This window comes from Harmonia axyridis, chromosome 1 (assembly GCF_914767665.1).
Source record: "Harmonia axyridis chromosome 1, icHarAxyr1.1, whole genome shotgun sequence".
NCBI classification, from domain to species: domain Eukaryota; kingdom Metazoa; phylum Arthropoda; class Insecta; order Coleoptera; family Coccinellidae; genus Harmonia; species Harmonia axyridis.
The window spans coordinates 57,656,548-57,679,768 of NC_059501.1; the positions used below are offsets into that span (position 1 = coordinate 57,656,548).

Sequence of the window (23,221 nt, forward strand, 5' to 3'; positions counted from 1 at the left end):
TAAATTGAACAACTAAATTAACATAAAGACAGACATACGTTTTCGGAATTTATTAACCGTTTACTCAATTTGTACAGTTTTAGTCATTTTGAATTTTCTTTTGGTTGATTATTAAATTTGTCAAAGTTAGAATTGGAATATATTCCAAGACAAAAATAAACTAAATATATCATACAGATATATTATTGTGAAGGATTAGACACAAAGTTGTCAAATTATTTGATTTATATTAAATATCCTTTATCAAGAAGACTCATCAAACTTTTATAACTTTGTTTCGTATTACAGCAATTTTGCCAGGCAAAGTAGATTGTATCATAATGTTTCAATGGTGAAATAATAATTCGGGAAACGAATTGGATTGTTTTAAAATCCCTTCATTCTATAGACGTAGATTTTATCACCATCGTTTACATTCGAAATACACAATATTCCATTTTTAGTTGTTTTAACTTCAATTTTTATTCCTCCTTATGAATTTTTGTTGGAAGCATTTTTCACTATACTGGTTATTATTTTCAGATATTGTACAATATTTAGGCCTTAACTACTTTTGTATCCATTGAACAACTTAGATTTATATTTTTCTTATGTCTAAAATATATATTAATTTCAAGTAACAATCGATTTAAGTACAGGAAAATAGAGATTTTTACAAAAGAAAATTGCCCCAATCTTATTGCACACTCAAGATATATGAGCGAAAGAGGTTTTGAAAAAAGTAAATACTCGCGGAGTCTAAAAGTAAAATACATATACATGTACACACAGTGTCTATTTAATCGGCGGATCAAACATTGGGTGAAACTGATAATTTATTGGTATTCAAGTAGAAATCATTTCGATACCACGGATATTTGTATAACTTTAGGTACACAGGGTGTCTGTAAATAGTTGGCCATAGTTCGGTGATGTGAAGGACCTATTTCGTGGACTTAAAAAATTCTGATTATTTTTGAAACATATTTTTTGTGGAAAGACCAAGAATTCATACGATCGTAAATAGAAATTGGATTTTCCTAATTGGTTGAAAATAATCTTAATACATGTATATGGATTTCAGAAAATCAATTTATTGGGTAAAGTATAATAGGAATTATACAACGGACAGAAAGTTGGTTAAGTTCTTTATTAAATTTAGCCAAGCCTTGCACCATTCCTATGGCCATCTTCAGGGCACTAGAATCAATTTTTTTTTATCACAAACGACTATAAAAAACTCATTAGTTATCTGAATCAGGACTCACAATCAATCTGAACCTAACAGTGCAAAGTCAGGCAGAAACAAAATAACGAGGGTCACATCTCTATATTAAAAATTATAGGTTTCAAAATTGAAAATTGATAAAAAATATAGTCCTCATGTAAAAAATGATGATCACAGTCGGATAAGATCGAGCCCTTTAATAGATTTAATAGATTCGATATTCAATTTCTGCATTATTAAATTATTGAGCGTTGTGACTTAATATGTATAGATCCCCTCCCTATCCCTCCTTTCGTACGTCACTTGATATATATGATTTTTTTTCATACGTGTTGAAATATCTTGTGATAAAATAGGGAATAATAAACTGTAATATTTTTCATCTGACGCCCGGAATCTCGTTGAGAATGTTCAATTGAACATGATTGTACATAATTGAAATTATGTTGCAATGAATAGCAAATCTGGCGAAATAGTTATTTATTTTACTAGGCAGTAAAGTAGTAGATTGACTGCCGCGGCTGATAGTTCATAGCCGAGCGTAGCGAGTCTAGGAGTTCAGTCAAGGCGGTCAATCTACTTTGCTGCCGAGTTGAACATATAATTTTTTCTTCGATTGTTTATAAAGATATATGTAGGATATTTTATTCGCAAATTATTACAATTCCCATAATCATTTCATTTTTTCTGTAGGGATAAATTAAAATATATTGAGTTATTGGGTATAGGTGACCAAATATATTCCAGTAAAATACTCTTTATTTTTATTCAGTAATGACGACGTTTCGGCTATTGTTTGTAGCCATTCTCAAGTCTAAAAAAATTATCCTACTTCAGATCTTACAATAAATATAATACTACAAATACTCTTCAAAACACAAAAAAACAAATACAATAAATACTATACAATTTTGAATATTCTTCAAAAACACAAAAAAAAGAATCTTTAAAATTGTATTGTATTTATTGTATTTGTTTTTTTTGTGTTTTAAAGAGTATTTGTAGTATTATATTCATTGTAAGATCTGAAGTAGGATAATTTTTTTAGACTTGAGAATGGCTACAAACAATAGCCGAAACGTCGTCATTACTGAATAAAAATAAAGAGTATTTTACTGGAATATATTTGGTCACCTATACCCAATAACTCAATATATATTATCCTAACTAAGGTGCAGAACATGCTCAAGGGATAAATCAAAGGCTCCCATAAACCAACGCGGCAAATGCGAATTTTCGTACTGGATGTGTGTTGAGATCCTAATTTATTATCGATTGATAATTTGATAGTCGGAAGTATCTATTATCGATTACTAGTTTAATAATCGGTAATACCGATTCGGTATTGCCGAGTATTCGTTTTTAAGTTCAATACACCACAAAAATCCCAGAGAATTTCAATTCAATCCATGGGGCGGTTTTTTTTCATTCAATCGAATTTTCAAAAAATTAAAATTCTCTTGTAAAGAATTCATTCAAGATTGCAAAACATCACTTAAATTCTCTGTTTATTCATTGATTGGAGAGATATTGATGATTAAAGACAAAAAGGTCCTTTTCAATTCAAAGTTCGATATTTCAGCGAGAAGTGCTCGAATAAAAATTTTGAGATAACGATATTGAAGCTGAATGAACAAGTTATCTCATCCATATAGTGGTTGAGTTGGAAATAGTATTTTTCCTACAACTGCTATGAAAAGTAGCGTATTCTGCTTAGTTTACTCAATTGCAAAACTATGTATTGCGCATACTGTGGGAATAGTTATTTATAATACAAGTGCAGAAGGCATTGATATTCTTCCACGAGTTCAAAATTCAAAAACGAGCCACGAAGTGGCGAGTTTTGGAATGAACGAGTGGTAGAATGAGCCTTCTGTACGAGTATTATACATTATTTTCTCTAATTCATTGCATTTTCATTGAAATTAATGAAATATTTCCATAAATATCATTTAGTGATTTTTGCATTGAAAAATGTTGGTTGGCAGAACTGATTTCTTTAAGGCAAATTGATGAATTGACAGATAAAGCCGTAGCGGAAAGTTGGGAGTGCCAACATAGAATAATAAAATATAACCATGAAAACTGTGCGTCTCTGATATATTCTCGCACGATTTTGTTCTACAAGATGTGGAAGAATGAACGGAATAACCACAGAATTAGAGAAATATTATTCCCCACGGCACTTTGCCCACACCTCCCTTGGTAGACCAATGAAATTGGGTTTTTGAGTTGTTTCTATGGAAACGCAATAAATTAGCACATACTGTCAACGAAGGTCATTTTGATTTGAATCAAGTCCATTTCCATAGAAACAACTCAAAAGCCCAATTTCATTGGTCTACCAAGCGAGGTGTGAGCAAAGTGCCATGAGGAATAATATTTCCCACAGTATGAGCAATACATAGTTTTGAAATTGAGTAAGCTATGAAGAATGCGCTACTTTCCATCGCAGTTGTAGGAAAAAAAAATTCCAAGTCTGTATGCCAAAAATGATAACTGAAAAAAATTCGCAGAAATTCAGATACTGTATTCAATAGGATTGAGCGGTACACGTTGCTTGAAAAATTTTTTCATCATGAGATATCAAAACTATAAACTTCAAGCTTCAAAAAGGTTTTTTTCAAATTGAGATACGACCATTGTTATCGAAAATACAGCCATTTGAAAAACCGCTAAAAATTTCGAATTTCATTTTGATCCTTTAATTTATTCCATTAGTATATAATAACGTTGAATTTAGGTGGTAATAATGCCGCGTAGTGTGAAGATATTCCCCATTCATTCGAGCGGCTGCGGCATTTCAACTAACGCGGCGAAAATGGCGTAGTGTATAACGAGCATTCGTAAAGAAAAGATTGGTATAACCAGAGTTCATTTATTTGCATAAGGATTTTTTTATCTTTTCATTCTTGAATTAATTTTGGCGTATGGTAATACTGTTTCAATTAACTAGAGTTTTTCAACGATCTTCGTGAGATTTGCATGAATAAAATGGATTAATTCAGATATTAGTCGTTTGTTTTGGTAATTTCCCACTCTATCATGGAATTATGCTGTATTGTGATTCATCGGGTTTCTGTTTCACTTTATGATTTTATCGCATGATTTTCCTCGTATGTATACGGTTTTCACACCGCATAAAATATTAACCTTATCAGAATAATCATGAAATATTGATTACTTACTGGGGCAATTTTCTTGAATATATTGTGAACTGTTGAAACTGGAATTTTTATGAGATGAAAGCATTCCTAACTGAAATGCTTTAGGATAGAGAATTTGTACTATCAGCGATACCTTAACTGACTGAATTCAAAGAAATAAATTTAATTTCGGCAATTTTGTTTCATAATTCTTGAAATGGTTGGTTTTTTGTGAAGAAATTTCCGTAAATTTCTCCACAAACAACAAAGATAAAGAAACCTTTTGCTGTTATATATCGTAGATTCTAGAAAAAAGGAATGAGTGCAATGAAAAATTTCAAATTTTCGTTGATCGTATGGTAGGTTCACTCAGAAAATTTCGGAATCAAAGGTATTAGATCCTGAAAACTTATTGAGTAGGTGAAAAAAAACCTTCGATTGCCCTAATAATAGTGAAAAAGAGTGAAATAAATGTATGCATAATATATTATCATGAGCGTTTTTTTTACGAAAATATCAAACATTGAATCAAAGTCATTGGCCTCTATTTTGATTTTGTACTCAAATCTTCTAAACCGAAATCATTTTTTTTTGAAACTTACTTAACAATATAAGTTGATAATTGATTTGGAACTCTATGCCGATGTCTCTGAATATAATAATAAATAATCCCCCACACTCAGTTGCAGGAAAGTTGATTAAAATTCAATGCCGCATTAAAAATTGAATCCACCATCAAACGGTGCAGGTAGCCAATAGGCTCATTCTACTGGAGAATTAAAATTAAAATGACGGCATTAAATTTTACTGGACGTCCTGCAACAGGGTGTTAGAGAAATATAAATTGTTTTTTGAATCGAAATGTTTAAAAAAAATCAGCACTCAGTATTGTGGTACGTGAAAATTAGGGTACTGGAGAATGATCCTAGAAAGGTATGAGTCAAAATTTCAGGAACTAATTCAATGTAACCTATTTTTAAGAAAGAGAATAGGCTGAGTCTGATAAGATGTAAAGAATGCGTCAATTTGTCATTGTTACGAATGTTGGAGAATGTACCAATTTATACCAAATATATTGAAATATAATGCCTTTTATAGCAGCGTCAGTTTCCTGGAGTCAAGAGATACTATGCGTGGGTACGATTTCATCCGCTCAAGAAAGGAGACCTGTAACAACTCTTTTTCTCTATGTTTAGAGGAATAGAGAGAGAACTGTACTTCTAAAATATTACCTGCCAAAAAGTCATCAATAAGCATAGACCAAACCTCATTGATCATATTATCTGATAATTAAATCAACTCATGAAAACCAGCTTCAATAGTTCCAAATAACACCTTATGAAATAGATTTTTAGGAAATATTTGCAAGTGTTCACAACACGTGTAGATTCTCACAAGATTTCGATTTGCTTATGTCGTTCATGCAGATTTTCTGCAATATTTCCCTAGCGATATTCAGGCTTAGGCTCGTCTTGGATCCGTGAAGTTTGTTATTTTCCTTTTTAGGCTTCTTTTTCTTGTCTCTTGATTCTCTCAAACGAATTTGTTTCAGGATACCGACAAGAAGTTCGTCAACGTTGTGTTGGATACCGCTAGAAGTCTCGATGAATTTGCAGTCTCTCGCCACAGCCAGGGCTTTTCCTTCTGAAAAAATCGATACTTAATAGAGAGCCTTAAATTGTAATTTTAATGTGAGCTCATCTGACTTGATGGCCGTATAGAAAGGGACTGAAGAGTGGATAGTCTATGATCCTAAGTAAGATCGACATTCACTAATTTGCTTACTGCATAAAAATTATAATTCATCACATAGAATATGTGTGTACTAATAATACCCGAAGGGTTGTTCAATTAATAAAATTATGATTATTTTCTAATATTTCACATATGATCTTCAACCGAACTTCAATGGGAAGCTGTTAAAATACGCAACAGCGCGGTAGCTTTTTCTGGTCTCTATTACTTGGTAGTTGAGGGTAAGCTGAAGTCAGTAATTGCACTAATATAAAAACCACTTGAAATTAATATTGAAATGAGGACAATTTCATTGCAAACAAAATCATGAAGTTCTTTAGTGACAACAATCAGTTTGGCAAAATTAAGTTTATTTGAGACAAAAAAGCAGGTAATCTTAACACCAATCCGTTTTAACTCCTCACACCACATATGACGTGCAGTTATGAATTCTATTGACTTCTTTTATGGCAATTTCCGTTCTGTTCTTCAATTTTTCTGAATTTAATTTTCGTTATTCAATTTGTTAACAGTTTACTCAATTTGTGCAGTTTCAGTTATTTTGAATTTTCTTTTGGTTGGTTATTGATTTTGTTATTTTTTTCTTGGAATTATATTCCAAGAGAAAAAATTTCGTTCAGTTCGTTTGAAGTTTCTCAATTGCAACTTTTGTGGTGAGTTGGTAAATTCAGTAATTTTTTTCAAACTATGAGGCACTGATCAGGAAAAATTGTACAATTAAATACAAAAATTCCGAAACGTTCGTTTGTTTTTATTCAGTAATTCAATTTGTTGACCGTTTACTCAATTTGTATAGTGTTAGTTATTTTGAATCATTTTTTGGTTGGTTATCAATTTTGTCATTTTTGGAATTGGAATTGTATTCCAAGACAAAAATAAACCAAATACATCATAACTATATATTATTGTGAAGTAAATGGACACAAAGTTGCCAATTTTTTGATTTTCATATTGAATTACTTTCATCAAGAAGACTGAATAAACTTTCATAATTTTAATTTTCGTGTTTTATAAATTTCGCTTGAATAAAAAATTAAAGAAGTCAGATCGGGAAAACAAGCTGGCCATCTACCAAGGTCATGAATCCTCATCCAATGTTCACTAAAACCAATTCGCTGAGATTCTTACTCTGTGCGCAGGTACTGCATGTTGAAAATATAATCCTCTCAATTTCAGTAAAAGTAGGGTAGGTGGGCCAAAACCTTGTATTTTCCAGTTTTTTTTTTTGTTAACCATCATTGTTACATCCTGAAGCAGATTGCTCTCAAATGCTATGCTTAGATTAATAGATTGTGGTTGGGATCTTACCTAGAACCACCAATAATAACTACAGGCATTTATGGAGCAAAATTTTTTGTTTTTAAGACTAAGAGCTGGGTTGCGTTCGATTCTATGTGGCAAAGCTCCGCAATTAGAATTATTGCCTCGATTAGAAGGACATGAATAAAACCTTATTACTCTTTAATGAAAACACTAAAACAAATATTTCAATGTTTTCAGAAGTTGAATGAACAGAAATGAATAACATCTTGATATTGACAATGCATATCAGTTATGACTTCGAAGGTCAAATTTCAAGCCCCAACAAGCTGGTTCCCTATCAAAGTTATAAAGTCAGTATAATTCTCAAAGTTTTTAAAAGCAAATATTACTTGAATAATTTCATTTGCTTCAATAAACGAACTTACCAATTTAAAGTGTTTGGAGATTGAAAATGAAAACAATTTGGGTGAAGCGAAAAGGTCACCCATGACTACACAAAGATATTTTTTTGAATTTTGTGGTACAATCATACCAATCATACTGAATTGTATGTAGAAATTTAAAAAAATTACATAAAATGTAACAGAAATAATACATTCACTCTGCCAGTAATATTCCCAGAGGTCATTAATTTTAATGATAAAACACCTATTGTCAAATCCCAATTATCAACTGGTAGCCAGAGTTCTTCAATCAATAATCTGGTCGATGATTCGTAGAGGTTTTTGCTCCCACCAGCCTTATACTGCTAATTTCGAGTTCAACAAAGAAAATCTTCAGAATATTGAGGTATGCATCTGCTGTAGAAGAGTGGTATATTATGTGAAACCGAAACCCTTTCTTTCAAAAATATTTTGATCTGATTGATTTTCTTCATTTTAATTATGCTGTGGTGACTCTTTGTAAGCCTGTAACCGAACCATTCTCTGGCAAAGTCACTACATTCCCCTACGGATGTCTGAAGGTGTAGATGGCAGATGTCTTACCTATGATTTCATCAATGATTTCTATAATAGTCCAAGAGAGGGGCACTATTGAAATTTGTTAAAAACCTTCACTAAAATGCTATCATCAAATTACTCTCAGTAAATGTTTCTGTTATAAAGTGTTAATGAAATTCACGACTAGTGAAATGAATGATAGTTGCTACAGTAATGTCGATATTTTAATTGATCAAAATTTAATCGGGAACATTACCAACTTTAAGAAAAGTGCCTGGAGAATTTTACTCGAATGAATTGGAATACGAGTTCAAACAAGCGAATTACTCAGCATCATTGAAAAAAATATGATTGTTGAATGATGATTTTGAAGTCATTGGGTACAGCCAGGAAATGACTTTCCTATTCTCACAAATTATAAATCATTATGATGGAAGACATGACAGATAGAAGCGCTTCACATTGAAGGGTCTATAATTTTTGAAATTTGAGTTTTACCTTATCGAATAGAAAAAAAAAAATACTCAAATACCAATGAACTTGTTTAACATTTAGGTATATCCTATTCATTGTACTTACCGTTTGTCGTGATAACTCGTGATCTTGCAAGATCCGCTTTGTTACCCACAACTATCACGCTTTTCTCCTGAGTATACCCTTCTCTCCATAAATAATTCAAAGTTTCTTCGGCGTGTTGAAAACTTGTAGTCCAAGAAAATGATCAATGAAATACGAATTTTGAGGTTAAAACTTGAATTTTCGATATAAGTTACTTTGAAGCATCTAAAAACGAACTGTGAAAGGTTTTTTTGAATTCACCCCCGAGAAGGGGTGAAAAAAAATAAAAAAAGTGGTTTTTTTGAAATTTTGGGGAAATGGTGAGTGTTAGAAAAAAAATTTTCGAATAAAAGTTGTAGAGCGTAAAATTTTACATAAAAATGTTTTCATAACTGTTTTTCCTAAAATTGAAATTAACTGAGATAGGATAGCTAGAAGCTAGGGGATGATAACAGGAACTTTAAAAAATCATAAGTTGTTGAAAAATTGAAAAAACTCATAATTTTTTTTTTAAATTACTTATATGATTATAAACTTTAATTCTAGAGAAATTTTTTTTTTTTAATTGTTTATAAAAAAGTTATAACAATTTAAAATTTTTATTTTCGAATTAAATCAACTTTAACTGATGAAAATATATATATTTTTTTTAATAGATTAATATTTTAAGAAATTGACCATACGCGTTGAAATTTAATTCTTACCTGTTCTTTTCAAGCAGGTATAAAATAATTTACCTGGTGAAAGATATTGTGTGGCGGCGACTTTGCTTTTACTACCGACTTCGGTACCTCATGCATGGAAAATACTGTATTACATCAAATTTTGGAGTCGATCTGAATCAAAAACTTTTTTTGGCGAAAAAATATCCAAGGTTATAGTCTTGGTTTTTTCGAAAAATACGACCGATCGAATTTGAACTTTTTATGGTGTATTTAGATAGTTTCGAGGATGTACATTCCGAATCAGGCATCGATTTCGATCAGAAAAATTTGTATACACATTTAAAGCACTATTTTTCTACAAAATTAGCCATATCTCACCTCTGGGAAGTGCTAGGAAGAAACCGATGGTAGATGTATATTCAGAATCGAAAATTCTGCATGTAACCAAATTTTGAACGTGATCCGCCGCCAATTTTTTTTCAAGAAAACACCCACAAAAAAAGTCTGATATGGTACTCAAATGAAAGGTCTCGTTGGGAGGAACTCAAAAATGGTCTAACTTTCGATCTGGGATCAACTGTTCTCGAGTTATAGCAGTTTTTTGGGATTTAAAAAAAAAATTTAAAGTTTGACATGGTACTCAAATGAAAAGTCTCGTTGGGAGGAACTCAAAAATGGTCTAACTTTCGATCTGGGATCAACGGTTCTCGAGTTATAGCAGTTTTTTGGGATTTCAAAGAAAAATTAAAAAGTCTGACATGGTACTCAAATGAAAGGTCTCCTTGGGAGGAACTCAAAAATGGTCTCACTTTCGATCTGGGATCAACGGTTTTCGAGTTATAGCTGTTTCTTAGAATTTTCAAAAAAAATTAAAAAGTCTGATATGGTACTCAAATGAAAAGTCTCGTTGGGAGGAACTCAAAAATGGTTGTGGGGCAAGCATATCCATATTAAAAATCTCAGATTTATACCACCAGATGGCAGACTAAACCCCCTTGATAATGTTACCACAAAATTCGAAATAACTCAATTTTGGGGGCGTCTAGGGAGGAACTAATTGCAAATAGAAATTCTGCATGGAAAATACTGTATTACATCAAATTTTGGAGTCGATCTAAATCAAAAACTTTTTTTGGCGAAAAAATATCCAAGGTTATAGTCTTGGTTTTTTCGAAAAATACGACCGATCGAATTTGAACTTTTTATGGTGTATTTAGATAGTTTCAAGGATGTACATTCCGAATCAGGCATCGATTTCGATCAGAAAAATTTGTATACACATTTAAAGCACTATTTTTCTACAAAATTAGCCATATCTCACCTCTGGGAAGTGCTAGGAAGAAACCGATGGTAGATGTATATTCAGAATCGAAAATTCTGCATGTAACCAAATTTTGAATGTGATCCGCAGCCAATTTTTTTTTCAAGAAAACACCCACAAAAAAAGTTTGATATAGTACTCAAATGAAAGGTCTCGTTGGGAGGAACTCAAAAATAGTCTAACTTTCGATCTGGGATTAACGGTTTTCGAGTTATAGCAGTTTTTAAGAATTTTCAAAAAAAATTAAAAAGTCTGATATGGTACTCAAATGAAAGGTCTGGTTGGGAGGAACTCAAAAATGGTCCAACTTTCGATCTGGGATTAACGGTTCTCGAGTTATAGCAGTTTTTTGGGATTTCAAAAAAAAATTAAAGAGTCTGCTATGGTACTCAAATGAAGGTCTCGTTGGGAGAACCGTTGATCCCAGATCGAAAGTTAGACCATTTTTGAGTTCCTCCCAACGAGACCTTTCATTTGAGTACCATATCAGACTTTTTAATTTTTTTTGAAATCCCAAAAAACTGCTATAACTCGAGAACCGTTGATCCCAGATCGAAAGTTGGACCATTTTTGAGTTCCTCCCAACGAGACCTTTCATTTGAGTACCATATCAGACTCTTTAATTTTTTTTTGGTGGTATAAATCTGAAATTTTTAATATGGATATGCTTGCCCCAAAACCATTTTTGAGTTCCTCCCAACGAGACCTTTCATTCGAGTACCATATAAGACTTTTAAATTTTTTTTTGAAATCCCAAAAAACTGCTATAACTCGAGAACCGTTGATCCCAAAACGAAAGTTAGACCATTTTTGAGTTCCTCCCAACGAGACCTTTCATTTGAGTACCATTTCAAACTTTTTAATTTTTTTTTGAAATCCCAAAAAACTGCTATAACTCGGGAACCGTTGTTCCCAGATTGAAAGTTAGACCATTTTTGAGTTCCTCCCAACGAGACCTTTCATTTGAGTACCATATCAGACTTTTTTTGTGGGTGTTTTCTTGAAACAGCTATAACTCGAAAACCGTTGATCCCAGATCGAAAGTGAGACCATTTTTGAGTTCCTCCCAACGAGACCTTTCATTTGAGTACCATGTCAGCCTTTTAATTTTTTTTTGAAATCCCAAAAAACTGCTATAACTCGAGAACCGTTGATCCCAGATCGGAAGTTAGACCATTTTTGAGTTCCTCCCAACGAGACCTTTCATTTGAGTACCATATCAGACTTTTTAATTTTTTTTGAAATCCCAAAAAACTGCTATAACTCGAGAACCGTTGATCCCAGATCGAAAGTTGGACCATTTTTGAGTTCCTCCCAACGAGACCTTTCATTTGAGTACCATATCAGACTCTTTAATTTTTTTTTGGTGGTATAAATCTGAAATTTTTAATATGGATATGCTTGCCCCAAAACCATTTTTGAGTTCCTCCCAACGAGACCTTTCATTCGAGTACCATATAAGACTTTTAAATTTTTTTTTGAAATCCCAAAAAACTGCTATAACTCGAGAACCGTTGATCCCAAAACGAAAGTTAGACCATTTTTGAGTTCCTCCCAACGAGACCTTTCATTTGAGTACCATTTCAATTTTTTTAATTTTTTTTTGAAATCCCAAAAAACTGCTATAACTCGGGAACCGTTGTTCCCAGATTGAAAGTTAGACCATTTTTGAGTTCCTTCCAACGAGACCTTTCATTTGAGTACCATATCAGACTTTTTTTGTGGGTGTTTTCTTGAAACAGCTATAACTCGAAAACCGTTGATCCCAGATCGAAAGTGACACCATTTTTGAGTTCCTCCCAACGAGACCTTTCATTTGAGTACCATGTCAGCCTTTTAATTTTTTTTTGAAATCCCAAAAAACTGCTATAACTCGAGAACCGTTGATCCCAGATCGGAAGTTAGACCATTTTTGAGTTCCTCCCAACGAGACCTTTCATTTGAGTACCATATCAGACTTTAAAAATTTTTTTTGAAATCCCAAAAAACTGCTATAACTCGAGAACCGTTGATCCCAGATCGAAAGTTAGAACATTTTTGAGTTCCTCCCAACGAGACCTTTCATTTGAGTACCATATCAGACTTTTTTTGTGGGTGTTTTCTTGAAACAGCTATAACTCGAAAATCGTTGATCCCAGATCGAAAGTGAGACCATTTTTGAGTTCCTCCCAACGAGACCTTTCATTTGAGTACCATGTCAGACTTTTAAATTTTTTTTTGAAATCCCAAAAAACTGCTATAACTCGAGGACCGTTGATCCCAGATCGGAAGTTAGACCATTTTTGAGAAAAAAAATATATTTTCATCAGTTAAGTTGATTTAATTTGAAAATAAAAATTTTAAATTGTTATAACTTTTTTATAAACAATTAAAAAAAAAAAATTTCTCTAGAATTAAAGTTTATAATCATATAAGTAATTTAAAAAAAAAATTATGAGTTTTTTCAATTTTTCAACAACTTATGATTTTTTAAAGTTCCTGTTATCATCCCCTAGCTTCTAGCTATCCTATCTCAGTTAATTTCAATTTTAGGAAAAACAGTTATGAGAACATTTTTATGTAAAATTTTACGCTCTACAACTTTTATTCGAAACTTTTTTTTCTAACACTCACCATTTCCCCAAAATTTCAAAAAAACCACTTTTTTTATTTTTTTTCACCCCTTCTCGGGGGTGAATTCAAAAAAACCTTTCACAGTTCGTTTTAAGATGCTTCAGAGTAACTTATATCGAAAATTCAAGTTTTAACCTCAAAATTCGTATTTCATTGATCATTTTCTTGGACTATTGCTCTCGCTACTATCGAATATATCACAACACAGGCATGGGGTTCATATGTACTTAATGAGTTTTCCACCTATAAAGAGAAAAAAATTGTAGATTTTATATATAGTAGAATCCGTTCATTATGACGACGGATTGACCAACCGCTACAAATGAAGTATTTATATTCAACACTTAATATTACAATGTCTTTGCTCGAAATCACAATTCGTTTATTTTGTCATGTTATAATGACCGCTCGACAGTATCTTGGATTTTTTGGAAAGGGCCAAACCTGAAAAATCCCCCCCCCCTTTCAACGAAGGCACTCTTGTCATCAATACCATTTCAGTCTTTTCAGCCAAAGATGCCCAGAAGCTCCCAGAAAATCCCAAACGATCAATAAGACCACCATATATGATGACCAATTATTACCAATATTATTATCAATATTAGATTCAAGATTTGATCAAGGGGGTTCCGTTAAACTCCAGAATCTAGGATGGCTTCAAGGAGACTACTTCCTCACATCTACAAGTTTCTTACCCAGAGCAGATTTTGCGGTGGCTAGTGATGGCGAGGAATTCCGTCACCAGGTGATCAAGAGTTTCTTCCATCTCCCACAGAATCGGCACTCGTCATTTTTTGCTAGACCTATTCTCATGAGGAGTTTTCTAAGGCGACTATGTCCTGGGAGGAATACTGTGAGTAGGTTTAGTATAGGTATATACATGATAAGATCCAGATACTTCTTGGATCTCGCAGTGTCAAAATTTCAAAGAAACTTTTTGGAATGATCCACCAGGAAGATTCCACCGGAGTGTTTCTCTTTTGGTTCTTTCTTGTAGTTACATTTACCTATTCCACAGAAAAGTTCCGGGCCAATGAAAGGAGATTGTGCTCCTTTTTTGGCAAGTGTGTTGGTTTTTTATTTCCTCTAATTTTCGAGTGGCCGAGGTTTAATTTTGAATAGCCTGATATTTGGGCAGCTGTGCTTTTAAAGCTATCATCTTACAACATTTGACAAGTAAAAACTACGTCATTACTAAAAATGGAACGATGAACCCTTGCGACCTTTCAACAATTCTCTTGATATCGCAGGCCCACACCTGTCAACAATCTATTTAAGTTAGGCGGATATTTGGCGGCTAAGCTGAACAGTGGAGATGGGAGTGGATACCTATTAGCTAAATAGTGATGTTCAATGGGTTCCAGATAGATTCAAATTCACGAAAAATACCCTATAAGTTTATGTTCAACATTACCAATCTACCAAGTAATGATGAAATTAAAATAAGATCGAGACTCTTAACTGTTTATTCTCCCAATACAACGTCTGTGAACCTCTATTAATAAGCTGTGAAAATTGAGGGAGCAAAACAATACTCAATAACTACTACGCTGACAAATACAAAAATATTCATGCAACAGTGATCGCATGTAATCAACCAGTATTTGGTGTAACGAGGTGGATAGAACCATGAAGCCCTTAACAAGTTCAATTCAAAAAATGAATTATCACTAAGCATTTGAAACTGGCTTTGCATATTGCATACAAGAATGCTGGGCTAATTCCTTGTTTAAAAATCCGAAGTTTGGATTTCCGGCTGAGTTTGCTGTGTTTACTGATCAATGGGAAAATTTTGTTGAGAATTGTGTAACAAATTTGTGAAATGTTACCTAAATGCTTATTGAAAGATAATTTTTTTTTATCTAGTGTGACCCCTAGATATTTAACCGAATTTTGAATGTGGATTACCTCGCCGTTGAATTTTACCTTGCAGCTGATTGGTGGAGTTTTGCGTTTTTGGGTGAAGTGTGTTAATGTTGTTTCTTTGGTGTTAATTTTAATTTTCCACTTGTTATAATATCTTTCTAGTTCATTTACATGAGCTTGAATATATTTGTTGTCATAATTTGGGTCTGATGATTCCGAAAGTATAGCCCTGTCATCTGCAGAAATTGAATATTTGGTTGAGAGAATTTTTCTACTGTTACTTTGTATGTTCGACCCTGTAGGTAAGAGTGGATAATTTTTATTAGATGTAGAGGGAGTTTGGTCATAAGGAGCTTGTGAATGAGAATATTATGCCACACAGTGTCAATAGTATACAGGGTGGCCATTTGAAAACGAAACAGACGAGATTACAGACGAAATAAAGTTTTTCGATAGAAATGCTCGGACAGGTCGATTTCTGTTTCGATGGGGACAACTTAAGATGTAGGTTACGGACGCATAGCGCTTCAACCCTTGCTACTACAACCCTCACCCCCAAATTTTGAATAGGGAAGATGGGGTGAGTGATAGCTCATTTGAAAGGTATTTTTATACTGATTTCAGCACAGTAATTGTTTTTTCATTTTATGTATTAGTTCTCGAAATATTCTTAACTAAGTATTTGAAAATGAAGTGGTGTTTTCATGGCACTTGTAGTGTTTTGTGAAAAATCGACATTTTGAGCTTCAAAACAACCATGACTGTGGCTTCCTTCCTAACTAACTAACGCATGAATATTTCGAGAACTAATGCATAAAATGAAAAAACAATTACTGTGCTGAAATTAGTATAAAAATACCTTTAAATTGAGGTATCACTCACCCCATCTTCCCTATTCAAAAATTGGGGGTGGGGGTTGTAGCAGCAAGGGTTGAAGCGCTATGCGTCCGTAACCTACATCTTAAGTTGTCCCCCTCGAAACAGAAATCGACCTATCCGAGCATTTCTATCGAAAAACATTATTTCGTCTGTAATCTCGTCTGTTTCGTTTTCAAATGGCCACCCTGTATTCTAAAACAAGTTGCAGAATGGGCTTCTATTCTAACACGAATGCGAAATTGTGTTGGAAGTGTTGGAATTGCCTTCTGCAACGAGTATTAGACGATATTTTCCCTATTTCAGTCAAGTTTTGTGAATTGTTGTCGAAATTAAATGAAAAATTCAGATTGAATATCCTAGTGACATTTGTATTGTATCATTGCAGTTGGTGTGACTGTTTAGAACATTGACAGATTACGGAATTTGGATATGAATCGTACGTTTAGAATTTTGAAATAATTTACAATTACTCATTAAATTCGTTAGTTATGTTTGACGAACTCGATTTAACACCACCAGAATTAAGAGAACCGGCGATTAATGTTGCAAATCATTTCACTATATCCGAATTATATTATTTTGATAATTATTGACGTTTTTTGAAATTTGATAGGATTGGAAGTCAATATAGACAACCACAAACCGAAAAATATAACTGAAAAAGATTGTGTAATGAGTTTATTACAGCAATGTTTTTAGAACTGTAATGAACTCATTACGATACTGAAATAGAGAATAGCTTTTTTCAATGTATAAATTGAGCATAGCAGTGATCTTTTTATAATTGAAATTTTTTGTTATTGAGTCTGTGATAGTTTCTAGTTGTAGAACCGTGCTATGGAATGTTCTAAATCCGTATTGTTCGTCTATTATTTCGTTAGAATTATTTTCGTGGTCTTGAATGTTATTCAAAATAATTCTTTCAAAAACTTTTGACATTGTTGGCAATAAGCTTATAGGGCGGTATCTATATTGGATGCGAATTTTGGGTCCTTTTTAGGTTTAGGAAAGAAAAGGACTATCGCGTTTTTCCAGGAGTTCGGAAAATAATATAGTTTTAGACTGCTATTAAAGATATAATGTACTATAGCTTTCCTCGGAAGATGTTTCAGAGTTAGATTTCTGATTTTATCTCTTCCTTGGGCTTTTTTAGTTTTCAATGCCTTGATTATTTGTCTTATTTTATTGGGGGAAGTTGAGTGATCCGGAGGAATGTTTAAATTAGAATTAATAAATGAGAAAACTGTTTCTGCAACTGTTCTTTCAGTTCGACGGTCGGACATATCACGTGTCGAATTATGAATTTTTGCATAATTTTCTGCTAGATGATCTGCTTTACTTTCTTCGTCGAAAATCCAACCATGAGGTCCGTGCAATGTGGAAATTCCACTGGGATTAGAGTTGTTTTTCAATTATCGAGCAATCCTCCACATTTCATCTGAGTTGGTTAAATTTTTTGTGAATTTTTCTCATTCCTCGGTTTTAAGCGAGTTTAGCGTTGCCCTCACAAGATTCACTGAGTCCTTATACTGTGATACAAGCTCATACTATGATTTTACTGGAGTCTGTTGCGTTATTTATTTTTAGTTTTAATCAGTTCTTGAACGTGAGGTGGAAGGTGGAATCTTTAATTAGTGGTACTTCTGCGTTGTAAATTCAAATGTAAAATTCTTCAATAACTTTTTATTAGAAAACTTGACAACACAATCACAACTGATTAGCTTTTTATGAAAGTTTAATGAGTCTACTTGATGAAGGATATTTAATATAAATCAAATAATTTGACAACTATTGTGTCTAATCCTTCACAATAATATATCTATATGATATATTTCTGTCTTGGAATGATATTCCAATTTTAAATGACAAATTTAATAATCAACCAAAAGAAAATTCAAAATTACTAAAAATGTATCAATTAAGTAAACGGTTAACTAATTAAACAACTACATCAACATAAAGACAGACGTACGTTTCGGAATTTTTGTATTTAATAATACAATTTTTCCTCATCAGTGCCTTATAGTCCAACGAAAATCATTAAATTTGCAAACTCACCACGTGTACAATATTCAATCAAACTGCAAGCTAGAAACTACAGACTAACTTAACGTACTATTTACTCTATTGAGGATTCATAGATAAACATTACTGAAGGTAGTCATAGATTTCTCTCTTGTTATTTTTTGAAATATATATACAAATCGACATTTAACATTGAATAAACACTTTCAGGAATTTTAAATTTATCAATTGGTTGGTAATGACTCTCTAATCAATAAATGATTACATCAAATTATGAAAGTTTAATGAGTCTACTTGATGAAGGATATTTAATATAAATCAAATAATTTGACAACTATTGTGTCTAATCCTTCACAATAATATATCTATATGATATATTTCTGTCTTGGAATGATATTCCAATTTTAAATGACAAATTTAATAATCAACCAAAAGAAAATTCAAAATTACTAAAAATGTATCAATTAAGTAAACGGTTAACTAATTAAACAACTACATCAACATAAAGACAGACGTACGTTTCGGAATTTTTGTATTTAATAATACAATTTTTCCTCATCAGTGCCTTATAGTCCAACGAAAATCATTAAATTTGCAAACTCACCACGTGTACAATATTCAATCAAACTGCAAGCTAGAAACTACAGACTAACTTAACGTACTATTTACTCTATTGAGGATTCATAGATAAACATTACTGAAGGTAGTCATAGATTTCTCTCTTGTTATTTTTTGAAATATATATACAAATCGACATTTAACATTGAATAAACACTTTCAGGAATTTTAAATTTATCAATTGGTTGGTAATGACTCTCTAATCAATAAATGATTACATCAAATTATGAAAGTTTAATGAGTCTACTTGATGAAGGATATTTAATATAAATCAAATAATTTGACAACTATTGTGTCTAATCCTTCACAATAATATATCTATATGATATATTTCTGTCTTGGAATGATATTCCAATTTTAAATGACAAATTTAATAATCAACCAAAAGAAAATTCAAAATTACTAAAAATGTATCAATTAAGTAAACGGTTAACTAATTAAACAACTACATCAACATAAAGACAGACGTACGTTTCGGAATTTTTGTATTTAATAATACAATTTTTCCTCATCAGTGCCTTATAGTCCAACGAAAATCATTAAATTTGCAAACTCACCACGTGTACAATATTCAATCAAACTGCAAGCTAGAAACTACAGACTAACTTAACGTACTATTTACTCTATTGAGGATTCATAGATAAACATTACTGAAGGTAGTCATAGATTTCTCTCTTGTTATTTTTTGAAATATATATACAAATCGACATTTAACATTGAATAAACACTTTCAGGAATTTTAAATTTATCAATTGGTTGGTAATGACTCTCTAATCAATAAATGATTACATCAAATTATGAAAGTTTAATGAGTCTACTTGATGAAGGATATTTAATATAAATCAAATAATTTGACAACTATTGTGTCTAATCCTTCACAATAATATATCTATATGATATATTTCTGTCTTGGAATGATATTCCAATTTTAAATGACAAATTTAATAATCAACCAAAAGAAAATTCAAAATTACTAAAAATGTATCAATTAAGTAAACGGTTAACTAATTAAACAACTACATCAACATAAAGACAGACGTACGTTTCGGAATTTTTGTATTTAATAATACAATTTTTCCTCATCAGTGCCTTATAGTCCAACGAAAATCATTAAATTTGCAAACTCACCACGTGTACAATATTCAATCAAACTGCAAGCTAGAAACTACAGACTAACTTAACGTACTATTTACTCTATTGAGGATTCATAGATAAACATTACTGAAGGTAGTCATAGATTTCTCTCTTGTTATTTTTTGAAATATATATACAAATCGACATTTAACATTGAATAAACACTTTCAGGAATTTTAAATTTATCAATTGGTTGGTAATGACTCTCTAATCAATAAATGATTACATCAAATTATGAAAGTTTAATGAGTCTACTTGATGAAGGATATTTAATATAAATCAAATAATTTGACAACTATTGTGTCTAATCCTTCACAATAATATATCTATATGATATATTTCTGTCTTGGAATGATATTCCAATTTTAAATGACAAATTTAATAATCAACCAAAAGAAAATTCAAAATTACTAAAAATGTATCAATTAAGTAAACGGTTAACTAATTAAACAACTACATCAACATAAAGACAGACGTACGTTTCGGAATTTTTGTATTTAATAATACAATTTTTCCTCATCAGTGCCTTATAGTCCAACGAAAATCATTAAATTTGCAAACTCACCACGTGTACAATATTCAATCAAACTGCAAGCTAGAAACTACAGACTAACTTAACGTACTATTTACTCTATTGAGGATTCATAGATAAACATTACTGAAGGTAGTCATAGATTTCTCTCTTGTTATTTTTTGAAATATATATACAAATCGACATTTAACATTGAATAAACACTTTCAGGAATTTTAAATTTATCAATTGGTTGGTAATGACTCTCTAATCAATAAATGATTACATCAAATTATGAAAGTTTAATGAGTCTACTTGATGAAGGATATTTAATATAAATCAAATAATTTGACAACTATTGTGTCTAATCCTTCACAATAATATATCTATATGATATATTTCTGTCTTGGAATGATATTCCAATTTTAAATGACAAATTTAATAATCAACCAAAAGAAAATTCAAAATTACTAAAAATGTATCAATTAAGTAAACGGTTAACTAATTAAACAACTACATCAACATAAAGACAGACGTACGTTTCGGAATTTTTGTATTTAATAATACAATTTTTCCTCATCAGTGCCTTATAGTCCAACGAAAATCATTAAATTTGCAAACTCACCACGTGTACAATATTCAATCAAACTGCAAGCTAGAAACTACAGACTAACTTAACGTACTATTTACTCTATTGAGGATTCATAGATAAACATTACTGAAGGTAGTCATAGATTTCTCTCTTGTTATTTTTTGAAATATATATACAAATCGACATTTAACATTGAATAAACACTTTCAGGAATTTTAAATTTATCAATTGGTTGGTAATGACTCTCTAATCAATAAATGATTACATCAAATTATGAAAGTTTAATGAGTCTACTTGATGAAGGATATTTAATATAAATCAAATAATTTGACAACTATTGTGTCTAATCCTTCACAATAATATATCTATATGATATATTTCTGTCTTGGAATGATATTCCAATTTTAAATGACAAATTTAATAATCAACCAAAAGAAAATTCAAAATTACTAAAAATGTATCAATTAAGTAAACGGTTAACTAATTAAACAACTACATCAACATAAAGACAGACGTACGTTTCGGAATTTTTGTATTTAATAATACAATTTTTCCTCATCAGTGCCTTATAGTCCAACGAAAATCATTAAATTTGCAAACTCACCACGTGTACAATATTCAATCAAACTGCAAGCTAGAAACTACAGACTAACTTAACGTACTATTTACTCTATTGAGGATTCATAGATAAACATTACTGAAGGTAGTCATAGATTTCTCTCTTGTTATTTTTTGAAATATATATACAAATCGACATTTAACATTGAATAAACACTTTCAGGAATTTTAAATTTATCAATTGGTTGGTAATGACTCTCTAATCAATAAATGATTACATCAAATTATGAAAGTTTAATGAGTCTACTTGATGAAGGATATTTAATATAAATCAAATAATTTGACAACTATTGTGTCTAATCCTTCACAATAATATATCTATATGATATATTTCTGTCTTGGAATGATATTCCAATTTTAAATGACAAATTTAATAATCAACCAAAAGAAAATTCAAAATTACTAAAAATGTATCAATTAAGTAAACGGTTAACTAATTAAACAACTACATCAACATAAAGACAGACGTACGTTTCGGAATTTTTGTATTTAATAATACAATTTTTCCTCATCAGTGCCTTATAGTCCAACGAAAATCATTAAATTTGCAAACTAACCACGTGTACAATATTCAATCAAACTGCAAGCTAGAAACTACAGACTAACTTAACGTACTATTTACTCTATTGAGGATTCATAGATAAACATTACTGAAGGTAGTCATAGATTTCTCTCTTGTTATTTTTTGAAATATATATACAAATCGACATTTAACATTGAATAAACACTTTCAGGAATTTTAAATTTATCAATTGGTTGGTAATGACTCTCTAATCAATAAATGATTACATCAAATTATGAAAGTTTAATGAGTCTACTTGATGAAGGATATTTAATATAAATCAAATAATTTGACAACTATTGTGTCTAATCCTTCACAATAATATATCTATATGATATATTTCTGTCTTGGAATGATATTCCAATTTTAAATGACAAATTTAATAATCAACCAAAAGAAAATTCAAAATTACTAAAAATGTATCAATTAAGTAAACGGTTAACTAATTAAACAACTACATCAACATAAAGACAGACGTACGTTTCGGAATTTTTGTATTTAATAATACAATTTTTCCTCATCAGTGCCTTATAGTCCAACGAAAATCATTAAATTTGCAAACTCACCACGTGTACAATATTCAATCAAACTGCAAGCTAGAAACTACAGACTAACTTAACGTACTATTTACTCTATTGAGGATTCATAGATAAACATTACTGAAGGTAGTCATAGATTTCTCTCTTGTTATTTTTTGAAATATATATACAAATCGACATTTAACATTGAATAAACACTTTCAGGAATTTTAAATTTATCAATTGGTTGGTAATGACTCTCTAATCAATAAATGATTACATCAAATTATGAAAGTTTAATGAGTCTACTTGATGAAGGATATTTAATATAAATCAAATAATTTGACAACTATTGTGTCTAATCCTTCACAATAATATATCTATATGATATATTTCTGTCTTGGAATGATATTCCAATTTTAAATGACA

General features: G+C 31.3%; 1 protein-coding gene across 1 annotated transcript; it reads right to left on the bottom strand.

Annotated features, from left to right (window-relative positions):
• Positions 1 to 4,866: 4,866 nt before the first annotated feature.
• On the bottom strand, positions 4,867 to 14,235 carry LOC123672340 (GTP-binding protein GEM-like). The gene is made up of 3 exons (XM_045606420.1): positions 14,165 to 14,235; positions 8,892 to 9,013; positions 4,867 to 5,997 (listed from the first exon to the last, which is right to left on the bottom strand). The coding sequence occupies exons 1-3, from the start codon at positions 14,233 to 14,235 to the stop codon at positions 5,726 to 5,728; spliced, it is 465 nt and encodes a 154-aa protein (XP_045462376.1). The 3' UTR covers positions 4,867 to 5,725.
• Positions 14,236 to 23,221: the final 8,986 nt, after the last annotated feature.